The sequence below is a fragment of the Lagenorhynchus albirostris genome, chromosome 5 (assembly GCF_949774975.1).
Source record: "Lagenorhynchus albirostris chromosome 5, mLagAlb1.1, whole genome shotgun sequence".
NCBI classification, from domain to species: domain Eukaryota; kingdom Metazoa; phylum Chordata; class Mammalia; order Artiodactyla; family Delphinidae; genus Lagenorhynchus; species Lagenorhynchus albirostris.
The window spans coordinates 73829003-73841886 of NC_083099.1; the positions used below are offsets into that span (position 1 = coordinate 73829003).

Sequence of the window (12884 nt, forward strand, 5' to 3'; positions counted from 1 at the left end):
AGTACTTGTGGCTCACGGGCCCAGTTGCTCTGCAGCACGTGGGATCCTCCTGGACCAGGGCTGGAACCCATGTTTCCTGCACCGGCGGGAAGTCCCTCTTTCATATTCTTTAACAATCCAAAACTGATTTTCAAGGTTTTGTTATTAGTTTCCTGCCTCCTTTTCTTTTAGCCTACATTTTAATTTCTACAAAATCTTTTCGAGAGTTGTGGATACCACGATCTTTACCAGTTTTTCAAAAGATTAATCTAAAAATGACATCACTATATCTGAACCCTGAGACCTTGGAAATAAACCTACAGATCTCATTGTTAGTCTCTCCATTTAATGGAGGTACAGAAATAACTGCATCTAGTTTTTGTAGAGAGACTATTTTATTTGGAACCCCATTTTGCATGGTTGGCTATAGTGACACAGACTTTAGGATTAAGGCCTTTAGGAAGGAAGAGGTCACACTGTTTCTTGCTTTGGTTTTCACCTCCATTTTTGCACCTTTGTGTTAATGTGAACCAAACAGCTTCCCAAATCTACAACTGGTTCCTGGGCTTCCTCAACCCACCTAGAAAACTGCAGCAACCTAGGAGGTTGTCATTTAACTGACAATACTCTTGGTTAGGAGTCTGCTTTCTTATACACCAATCATATAACCCTATGGTTACTTTGATTTAACTTGGTTATTTTTTAATTCATCCCAATAGCGCATTTACAGACTCTTAGGATGGGTCAGTTCTCCAGATGACTCATCTCATCTTTTATTGGGCCATTTTTCTGTGTAGATGCAAAATATGTGGGTGGGAGGTGGGAGGCTAGAACCTAAACTGAGTCTCTTTATGTTCAAGGTGGGTGGATCACCAGATTTGAGTGTACTCCTGTAATTGTTTTTTAAAGTACTTTAAATCATATAGTTAACATACTAATATCACCTCTGTTTAAAAATAAAGGATAAAAACCCCCTCAAGGTCCGCTTTCACCATGCCCTCCATTGCTTCCCTCTCTTAGAGGTAACCATTATTGTTTTGAGGACACCTTTCCAGTGACCTTTCTATACATTTCTTTCATACTGTATATACATATACACATTTTTTTCCTTACATAAATGACACCTTCTCATTTTATAGGTGAGGAAACTGAGACCTTGAGGGAAGCTGTGTTGCAAATTTATTGAAGGAAAGTGGACTGGACCACGGGTTCTGGTATTTTACTTCTGATGCATGGGCTGCCGCACTAATCAATTAGTTTAGAGGCTGGGGAGCAGGTGCGAAAGTCGCTTTAGTGCAACGATGTAGGATTTGTATTTTGATAGGAGTTGCTGGAAACCTAGCAGAGGGCTCTGGAGTTGCAAAAACAAAAAATATACTGTCATCGGCAGTTGGGTCTGTTAATAAAGCTTGTGAAGCTGAAACGCAAATAGCCTACTACCTACCAAGCCCTTCGGAAACTTAGGAGGCAATTTCGCGTCTCTGAGACTAGCCTTAGAGCTTGGAGAGGAAGGCACCAGAGGTTGCAATGAAGGATGCGGTGGCGGACAGCAACCGAGCAGGCAACCCAGAGAGCAGAAAGCTCTCCCTGACCGATCTGGAAGTGCGCCTGCGCAAGCCGCCACGGGGGGCCGGGGTGGGCGGGGCGGAGCTTGGGGGCGGTCAATGAGCCTGCGCAAACCGTGCGGCGAGGTGGGGGAGGGCGTTCCGTGTGTGTCTGTGTTGTTGTTCGGCGGCAGCGGCGGCGGCGGTAAGATGGCTGCCCACGGGGGCTCCGCGGCGTCCTCGGCGCTGAAGGGGTTAATTCAGCAGTTCACCGCCATCACCGGTAAGAGACGCGGTTACCGGAAGGTGGAGAGTGGGGTCTGGAGCGGGCGGCCGGTCTGCCCTGGGCTTCCCTTTACCTTCATGCATTCCTCCCTCGGGCTTTACCCACAGCTCTCGTCCTCCCTCCTGAGGAAGAGGCGACGACGGCGTCGGGTCTCCGGGTTCAGGCGGGAGACACCCCCTTACCCCCGCGCACCCCATACCCTCGTTCTTGGTCTTCTCGCAGTGTGGAGGGAAACCTCCCCACCCCCTTTCAGCCCAGACCCGGGGAATGGGCCGAGCTCATCCTCCCCCGCCGGCCCGGGCACCTGGGGGCGGGAGAGGTGGGGGGCCGCACCCGGGCCACCGCCCTCCTCCTTCATCATCATCGCCTCTTCTCTGTGCAGCCTTGGGGTGCAGCGCATCCCCTCACCTCCTTATTCCGTTTTTCCTTGGCCAGGTCATTCTCCCCCCCGTCCCTGGCCTGCCCTTCCCCTTTCTGGGCCCCTCGGAGCCATCGCTGTGGCCCTGGCGTGTTCGGGCCCTCCCGCCTTAACGGCGAGGCTGGTGGGTTCGGCAGCGCCTTTACCGATCTCGGGGGATAGGCCGCCAGAAAGGGGGGGGTGCTGAGGAGTACTCTCCAGACTGAGATTTTAAGAGAAGAATGAGGGGGAACCCCCCCAGACCTTAATAGGAAAGGCCTGGAGGAATCCTCGGTGGCGTTTCCCACCTCCCCATTAAAAAATAATAAAGACTGAGACGATGGCGCCAGGGCCTCCTGCTGATAAAATAGGAATGACGGCAGAAACTTCTTTGAGACAAAATCAGTTTCTGGATGTCAGTATACCCCAAACCCACGGTTTTTCTTTTCCTTTGGACCCCTGCGAAGGGCACACGCAGATCCTCTTACTGCCTGGAGGAAAGGCCCTAAGCCGTTCTATGAATTCTCTGTCTTGTTCTCTGTGATGGTGCTGAACTTTTTTTGCATGAGTTATTAGAGGGCGGAGCAAATGATGAAGTTCTCTGTGGAGTGATTTGAGAGAAGAGTACTACATGTGCCTGAGTGTAATTTTGCCGTTCTAGTTTGTCATTTTGTAAGGAGGTCAGAATGTTAGCAGATCTATACATTATTTGGTAGTTTGTTAGATGCAGAGAACATTTCCATTTTCAATGTATCCAGAGTTTGACGTGCAAGATCTGGTTAAGTGAAATTTTATATTTTAACCACTGCCGGTTGTTTGCGAGTTGTCGTTTTATAGTTAAAGGTATTTTTAGTTTTTACTTTGCAGCGATAACTATATGTTTGATGCATTGTCTAGCTTGTGGGCATGAAACATCGAGTCAAAGTTGATAAAGTAAAATTTGTAACAAAATTGGGATGAGAATTGGAATAACTTTTCTTAATATTTAAAAATTGTGATTGGACTATTATATTAGAGATGTAATGCATTTCCCAGTGTCTAAGCAGATCATTATTGGGAAAATCAGAAAATTATTGTGTATATAAGTTAATACTGCTGTATTATGTTTATATAGAAAAATCTTTGTAGTGAATTACATATAGAAGTGATTATCATTATCTTTTCTTTAGATTTTCTAGAGGTGGTTTAAGATGCCACCTATTTCATTCCAGTTTTTTATGCTAACTACCACTTTAGGAACTCGGATTGTTTTAGTCTCACATTATTCCTTCTAATGCAACATTTTTGGTAGGTGTAGACAAAACCCAAAATGTGGTGAGATGAAGTGACTCACTTAATTGCTTTAATTCTGTTTCTGTGTGCCAGTCTTCATGGCTTGTTTCCTGGTCACAGGCCCTTCTATTCCTGAATCAAGTTGGAGACCCTCAGTAGACAGTGGTATCTGGAGGTCTGTAAAAGCGAAAATACCTTAGATTCTTCTTAATGTATTATGGATTTATAATAATGATTTTTTTACAAGATAGTAATTAAATATTAGAAACACATGATTGACCTCTTTATTCCCTTTCATATATCCTAAAAAAATTTGTGTGTGTGTATATATATATATATGTGTGTATATATATATGTATACGTATATATATATATATATATATTTTTTTTTTTTTGGCCGTGTGGCATATGGTATCTTAATTCCCCGACCAGGGATGGAACCCGTGCCCCCTGCAATGGAAGCGCAGAGTCTTAACCACTGGACCACCAGGGAAGTCCCCACTAATATTTTAAATGGTAGTATTTATGACAAAAAGGTATTTGAAATTTATTTATTGCTAGATGAATGAAACTGACCTTAAGAGTTTATGCTCTCATTTCAAAAAGATTTTACTTACTTGGAAGCCCAACATTGTGGTAAAAGCAATGCATTTTCAAAAAAGTGAGTCTTACCTTTTCTGTGGCATTTAGAAGTAGAAGAGAAAATTGAAAGAATTTTAACTTTTATTTCTCACTAAATAGAACAGATCTCTCTCACACTCTCTCTCTATATGTGAGTATGAAGTGATGACTCTGACTTTTAAAAAACATTAAAAAGATACCACATGAAATAATTTTGAAAAAAGAAACACTAATTCATTCTCACAATAGCAATATTATTTATTTCACATATTATCTTCCAGTTCTTGTTTACATACTTATTTTTATTTTTTAAATTACTTTAAAATTATTTTTACATTGTGGATCATAATGTACATAATTTAGAATTCTGAAATTTTCAATTAACGTTACATCGTAAACATTTTTCCTATGATTAAACCCTTTGATAAGCAGATAGCCAAGGGAAGTGATGGTCTTTGAAGTGGTCACACTGAGAAGCTATGTACCTTTACCATTGATGCCATTAGCATTATTTCAAGCTACATAGAAATCCAGTCCTGTTATTTTATAGTCTACCACATTTTACAGTATTACTCAGTTTGATCTCCCTTGATGCTCTCATACATGGCTTAGACTGCTGACTGCTTTCAGAAGTTATATCAGTTCTCAAAACCTGAGGAAAGAATGTGCCACTGGATCTGAAGGTAATTCCAAAAGAGCAGTTTTTTAAAATGTTTTGAACCACGGCAGTATCCCGTTAACACCAACTTGGACTGACATCCAGCCACATGTATACAAAATGCATAGATGTAATCAGAATAATTCATGAGATGAGGGATATATAGATGCTATAGAATAGGTAGAAGTAAATACACAATCAGAAGGTAAGGCCAAAAAGTGAGGGAATAGAAAGTGAGGCTGAGAAGAGTACAAGTGGTTGCTAGTGTAGCATTCCATAAAGCTTTGTGTATAGTAGGCATTCACGGACTTAATGAAATTATAGAACCCCTTTAGTTTAATCTTTTTTAAAATTGTTGAATGAATGCATATTTGTTAAATTAGAAACTCTTGGTGTTTGTTGTATTTGGATTTGTAGTCAACTTCCATTTTCTTTCTACATTTTTCTTGGGTTAGTATTAAAGTGTATTTAAGTTCTCTGTGTCAAGAAAGGTAGTTGCAAGTGATCTAGTTATTAAAACTCTTCTGGAATTTTAAGAACTATTTCAAAAGGTGTTAATGAAGTTTGAGCAGAAATTAGGGAGGGAATAAATTTTTTTGAGTTGCGAGTAGACTCTTACTAGTAAACTCAGTATTTATTAATAGACTACTATGTGCCAGGCATGGTTCAGATCTTGGGGATACTACCATGAGCAAGACATGGTGTCTGTCCTCAAAAAGCTTAAAGGTTAATGGGAATACAGACACATAAATGGGTATTGTAATACATTGGGATAATGGTAAGGAGCTGTTACTGTAGCATAAATGAGGGAGGTCAAGAAAAGCTTCCCAGAAGAAATAATTTCTTAGCTAAAACCTGGAGGGGAGCTGTTTCTGGCAGGAGAAACATGTTCAGAGACCTGGAGGAAAGAGGGACAGGCATACATATGGAGACAAGAAAGGAGAGACAGTAGGTTGAGGGAATTGATGATAATTCCAAATGAAGAGAGCATAGCTTGTGTGAGATGCAATAAATGGGGCTGAAGAGATAAGAGGGTACCAGATTAGGAAGGGCCTTGTAACTCATGTTAAGAAATCTTGGCTTTATTCTGAATGTAGTGGGGAGTCAGTGAAAAGTTTTAATTAGGGGAGTGACACAATCATATTTGGTTTTTTCAGAAAGAGCTACTTGGCCATAGGTGAGAAGAGGTAGGCATAGACATCAATAGAAGACTGTTGCAATAATTGAAGATGCTGGTGTCCTGAAATAAGTTAGTGGCAGAGAAGTGGACTCTGAAAGGTAAGGGAAGAATTCAGAGGAGTCAGAATGAAGCTTAGGATTCTGTTTTGGATGTCTAAGTGTATAATAATACAATTTGTGAAGGTATGGAATAGTAGCAGAGGTTTGGGGAGATGATTAGTTCAGCTTAGGTAAGTTGCTGCCTGTGGGACTTCCAAATGGAGCTGTTCAGTAGGGAAATGAATATTTGGGTCTAGAAAGAAGAGTGACATCTGATGAGTCATATTGATGGCAGTTGAAGCTATAAAAGTGGATGTGTCCTTTGTTCCAGGACACAAAGCTGAAGGAACACTAACATCTAACAGACGGTAAAGAAGAAAGTACAGAGAAGGATCGGAAGAAACCAAAGATGTAGGAGGAAAACCAGGAGAATGTGATGGTACTTCAAACATTAGGAGTAGGGTAATATGTCAGATATTATGTAGGCACTTTAGGAAACCAGAAATCATTGAATATTCACAGATTTTTCTTGGTTAGGGTTGGAAGACATCTTAGAAACCATATTGACCCATTTCTGAGTTAAAATGAGAAATTGAAGGCCCAGAGAAGTAAAGTGAGTTAGGGTTATATGTATAGGTCAGTGCTTCTCAAATTTATTTGTAGGAAAGGACTGCCCCCCCTTAAAAAAAAATCTTCATAGACCAATACTTTTAATTTTTCTTTTTTTGGGGGGGTGCTATGCCACACGTGGCTTGTGGGATCTTAGTTCCCCAACTAGGGATCGAACCCGGGTCCTCAGCAGTGAAAGGAGGGAATTCCCCAGAGACTAATGCTTTAGTAAAAATGCAATAAAAATTAATTGTTTTAAAAAATGAAATAAAAAGAACACATACAAAATGTAAACCCAAATTCTGTTAAAATAAAGGGTATAATTTGCATACAGTAAAATTTAACCTTTTTAGTGTAGAGTTAAAGTTTTCATAAGTGCATACAGTCGTAAAACCACGATAAAGATGCAGAACAGTTCTTTTTTTTTTTTAAATAAACTTATTTATTTAATTTTGGCTGCATTGGGTCTTGCTGTGTGCAGGCTTTCTTTAGTTGCGGCAAGCAGTGGCTACTCTTCGTTGCGGTGCGTGGGCTTCTCATTGCGGTGGCTTCTCTTGTTGCGGAGCTCGGGCTCTAGGCATGCAGGCTTCAGTAGTTGCGGCACATGGGCTCAGCAGTTGTGGCTCACAGGCTCTAGAGCTCAGGCTCAGTAGTTAGGGCACATGTGCTTAGTTGCTCCGCAGCATGTGGGATCTTCCTGGACCAGGGTTGGAACACATATCCCCTGTATTGGCAGGCAGATTCTTAACCACTGCACCACCAGGGAAGTCCCCAAGATGCAGAACAGTTCTATCCTCAAAAATTCCCCCCGCCCCTTTGTAGTCAATCCCTCCTCTCACCTGTAGCCTAATCTTTTTGTCTGTTCTTTTCCAGAATGTCATATAAATGGAATCACAGTATGTAGTCGGGCTTCTTTTGAGTCTGGCTTCTTTTACTTAGCATACTGCATTTGAGATTCATTCATGATGTTGTGGTATGAGTAGTTCCTTTTTATTGGTGAATAATATTCCATTGTGTGGATATACTACAATTTGTTTATCCATTAAATGAATGGATAATTGTGTTGTTTCTTGTTTGGGAGATTATAAATAAAGCTGCCCAAAACATTAATGTACAAGTGTGTGAATATATGTTTTCATTTCCTTTGGATAAATAGTTAGGAGTGGGATCATATGATAGGTGTGTGACTTTAAGAAAGTCATACTATTTTCCTAAGTTACTATTGATACATACACCATTTTGCATTTTGTCTTTCTCTGACTGACTTACTTCACTTGGTGTGATAATCTCTAGGTTCATCCATGTTGCTGCAAATGGCATTATTTCATCCTTTTTTATGGCTGAGTAATATTCCATTGTGTGTATATACCACATCTCCTTTATCTGTTCCTCTGTCGATGGACATTGCTTCCCTGTCTTGGCTATTGTCAGTAGTGCTGCAGTGAACAGTGGGGTGCATGTATCCTTTCAAATTATGGTTTTATCCGGATATATGCCCAGGAGTGGGATTGCTGGATCATATGGTAGTTCTATTTTTAGTTTTTTAAGGAACTTCCATAGTGTTCTCCATAGTGCTTGTATATAAATTTTTAAAAAAATATTTTCTATTCCTCAATAGTTAAAAACTCCAGGTGGGAGACCAGTGAGGAGGTTGAACTTTCATCTTACTTCTTGCAACTGTCACCGACTCTCATTTCCTTGGTGGATAGTCTGGCTGGCTTTATTATCATTTCTAGGGGAAGTGTAGAACCAAAAAGTAACCACTTTGTGTCCCTGTCATTTCTGTGCTCTATCCCTGTGGGGCAAGAAAGGGTCTGTAGAGGGATTTTTTTCTTTTTAAAAAAAATCTCTGTGACTACCATACTTAGGTTCCTTGATAATAGTGAAGAGACTGTTCTTTTGGCATTGAAAATAGTGTAGAGAATAGGTATAAAGGACTACTAAAGTTTGAAATGTCTCTTGATTCTTCTTTCCAGCTGTGGTGGAAACAGGCATTACAGGTTTGGGGCTGTTTTCTATATGAAGTCATTAAAGGAGAAAGAGTGTGAACTAAGAGGCAGCAGCAAGAAGATGGCCACTGATAAATTGGGTGCCACAAGCTGGCTTAATGCCTTTGGTGCCATTAGCAAGCTAAAGCAGATGGAAGAAAAGGTAGTGGATAAATAAAAAGTGCATGTGGTGAGAAACAGTAAAGTGGGACTTTGGCCATAGATATGGATTATGGGGTGTTATGGACTGAATTTTTGTGTCCTTCCCAAAATTTGATATTTTGAAATCCTGAGCCCCCAGTGTGATGTTATTAGGAGGTGGGGCCTTTGGGAGGTGGTTAGGTCATGAGGGTGGAGTCCTTATGAATGGGATTAGTGTACTTAAAAAGGAGACCCCAGAGAGCTATCTGGGCCCTTCCACCATGTGAGTACACACGGAGAAGACAACTGTCTTATCAACCAGGAAGTGGGCCTGCATCACACACCAAATCTACTGGAGCCTGATCTTTGATTTCCCAACCTGCAGAACTGTGAGAGATAAATGTTCATTGTTTAAGCCACCCAGTCTATTGTATTTTTGTTACAGCAGCCTGAACAAACTAAGACCCTGGGTTAGATTAAGCTATCCTGCTGCTACCTATAATATTGAGACCTCAAAATAAGCCCATGAACAGGTTTACAGGTAGTTTAAACCTGCAAGTTTCTTTTAAAGGCCCCCCTCCCCCTTTTAAAAAAGATTTGTTCTTCATTCTGAATATAATAAGAGAGAAGTTCAAATTTTTTACGGCTGACTCATCAAAAATTGTTATTACCTCTAAGTAAATAGGTAAAACTTGTAACTTGTTTAAATTTGTGTATCACTGTTCCTGTCCTCTATATCATTTAGCCCTCCTTACTTTTCCTTTGCCCTCTCAGTTAACCTTCTGTTCCTCTGTTTAGCTAAGTGGAAGTGTTATTGGCATTTTGGCTAGGACAGTTTCTTGTTCTGTAGGACTGTTCTGTTCATTGCAGAAGATTTAGCACTTGTATGAGTTTCCTGTGGCTGCTGTAACAAATTACCACAAACTGCATTGCTTAACACAGTTATTCTCTCAGTTCTGGAGGCCAGAAGTCTGAAATGAAGGTGTGAGAAATCTTTAGGGGAGGGGAGACATTTTCCAAGCTACTAAGGCACCCCTGGCTTCTCTCCACTAAATGCCAGTAGTGCTCCTATCCCCTAATCATGAAACACCAAAAATGGTGTCTCACATTTCTAGATGCCTCTACTACTTCCTGACATTAAGAACCACTGGAACCTTTAATTATCCTTCAGTTATCTTCTGTTTCTAAAACGATACACTTGGGACCTCCCTGGTGGTGCAGTGGTTAAGACTCTGTGCTCCCAATGCAAGGGGTCCGGGTTCGATCCCTGGTCAGGGAACTAGATCCCACATGCATGCTGCAACTGAGAGTTCGCATGCCACAACTAAGGAGCCCATGTGCCGCAACTAAGGAGCTGGTGAGCCATAACAAAGGAGCCCGCGAACCACAACTAAGGAGTGCTCCTGCTGCAACTAAGACCCAGCACATCCAAATAAATAAATAAATGTTTTAAAAAATGGCATATTCCTGGGCCCTACCCAGACCCTTCCAATTGGAGTGGGGGCAGGATCTACGTTTTAAAAGAGAAAAAAGATACACTAAGTGATAAAACAAGTGATAAACTAAGAATGCCTGATTATACAAGCACAGATAGCTCAGATAATTTGGCTTTATTTAAGAAAGTGAATGGTGTATTTTGCTTCTTGGGCCCCTCTCTAATACTGCCTTCTTCAGTCTTGCCAGGATTTAGCATGTGCTTCTTTTTTAAAAAATCTCATAAGTAGAGACCCCTTTTATGGAAAGCTCTTAGGTCACTATACTGACAAGCTCCAATGATGGAAGTTATCCTGTCAGATTGTCAACAGATATATGATACGCTGCCTATAGTTTAGATTCTAGCACTAAATGGTTAAGTGAGGATTATAGATAAGAATGGCAGTTCTCACTTTGTTATACAGCAGAAACTAACACACCATTGTAAAGCAATTATACTCCAATAAAGATGTTAAAAAGAGCAATTCTGAGCCTTGAGTGTTGACACCTTCTGCCCCCCAAAATATCACAGTTATTATTTCCTTTATTATAGCTTTATTTTTGTCTTAAAGTCATTCTCGGTATAATCCCTTTTAATAAATTCTATTTTAATCTATAGTTCAGTAGATCTCTGGAATACTCACCTATACTTTTTTTACATTTTCCTGTGTTTCTACATCAGCTCTTTTTTGGGGGGGCCACTTGCAGGACCTTAGTTCCCCCACCAGGGATTGAACCTGGGACTTGCAGTGCAAGGGCCAAGTCCTAACCACTGGACTGTCAGGGAATTCCCAGCAGTGGTCATTTTTTTTTTTTTTTTTTTTTTTTTTTTTAGCGGTACGTGGGTCTCTCACTGTTGTGGCCTCTCCCGTTGCGGAGCACAGGCTCCGGACGCACAGGCTCAGCGGCCATGGCTCACAGGCCCAGCCGCTCCGCGGCATGTGGGATCCTCCCGGACCGGGGCACGAACCCGTGTCCTCTGCATCGATAGACGGACTCTCAACCACTGCGCCACCAGGGAAGCCCAGCAGTGGTCATTTTTAAGTTGAATTTCCTTATGAACAAATTTCAAAAGGAGTGAAGCAGCTGGGATTGGTTGCTATTATAGCAGAAGGGAGTTTCGATCCTGCATCAGCATGTTCTTTTTTTTTTTTAATATTTATTTATTTATTTGGTTGTACTAAGTCTTAGTTGCAGCAGTCGAACTCCTTAGTTGCAGCACGTGGGCTCCTTAGTTGCAGCTTGCTGGCTCCTTTGTTGCAGCACACGGGCTCCTTAGTTGTGGCTTGTGAATTCTTAGTTGTGGCATGCATATGGGATCTAGTTCCCCGACCAGGGATCGAACGTGGGCCCCCTGCATTGGGAGCGCGCGGAGTCTTAACCACTACGCCACCAGGGAAGTCCCAGCATGTTGTTTGTCCCTTTTGTGGTGCTTTAGTGCAGTGTGGTGAGCACCTAGAGAGACAAGAGCCCAAATGGTATAAACTCAGCCATTTAATTCTCTGAAAAGAAAAAGATCAGTAGGTGTCATTCAGAAGCTAGTTTTAGGGTTTATTATGGGGCAAAGATAATAGTTCATGTATCTCTTGCTGGAATAAGTAGCCAGAGTAGTTTACATACAGGAACCTTTTAATTTTCAGAAGCTGCTGTGTAGATAAATTAAAATGGTGGAGTACAATAGACACTGAACTTTTAGACTAGCATTTAAGAAACATAGTAATGTAACCAGTATAACTGGACACAATGTAAAAATATTAGAAAAGCACTGAAAACTTCAGGTTTTATGAGTAATGATATGGAAAATTTTCATCAAATTTGTGCTGGTTTTGCCCCAAGAGTCTGTATTTAATTACCTAACATACAGTTGGCTACTGGGATGTTTGAACAACTCCTTTCCCTCAAAAAGTTGAATTTGTTTTTATTTTTGTGTGTTGGGTCTTTGTTGCTGCGTGAGGGCCTCCTCTAGTTGCGGCAAGCAGGGGCTACTCTTCGTTGTTGTGCACAGGCTTCTCATTGTGGTGGCTTCTCTTGTTGCAGAGCAGAGGCTCTAGGCGCATGGGCTTCAGTAGTTGTGGCACACGGGCTCAGTAGTTGTGGCTCACGGGCTCTAGAGTGCAGGCTCAGTGATTGTGGCGCCTGGGCTTAGTTGCTCCGCGGCATGTGGGATCTTCCCAGACCAGGGCTCGGACCCATGTTCTCTGCATTGGCAGGCGGATCCTTAACCACTGCACCACAAGGAAGTCTGAGATTTCACTTTTTTAAAGTGTTTCCTAATGGTGAGAATGTAAGTCTGTATATACTAGAACTTGAGAACTTTTTTAATTATTTTATTTTTATTGAAGTATAGTTTTTACAATGTTGTGTTAGTTTCTGGTGTACAGCAAAGTGATTCAGTTATACATACGTATATATATATATTTTCTTATTCTTTTCCATGATAGTTTATTATAAGATATTGAATATAGTTCCTTATGCTATATAGTAGGACCTTATTGCTTATTTTATATATAGTATAGAATTTGAGAACTTTTGGTTCAGCTTGACTGAGGACTTATGGAGAGAGAACTGGTTTGAGAAAAGTGAGAACTGGCCAGTTCAGTGAGTTTTTAAAGTCTGTAAGATAGAAGAGCTAGCAGAGACAAGGATAGAGATAAGGCCCTGTGGAAAAGTAGTATCTGTTCCTGTATATACTTTAGGG

General features: G+C 41.2%; 1 protein-coding gene across 1 annotated transcript in view; it reads left to right on the forward strand.

Annotated features, from left to right (window-relative positions):
- The first annotated feature begins 1727 nt into the window (after positions 1-1727).
- The window catches only part of UBXN7 (UBX domain protein 7), a 68457-nt gene continuing 57300 nt past the window's right edge, over positions 1728-12884 (forward strand). The window contains exon 1 of the mRNA XM_060150381.1: positions 1728-1806. Coding sequence (XP_060006364.1) covers positions 1734-1806 — 73 coding nt within the window. The 5' untranslated portion in view covers positions 1728-1733. The remainder of the gene's footprint in view (positions 1807-12884) is intronic.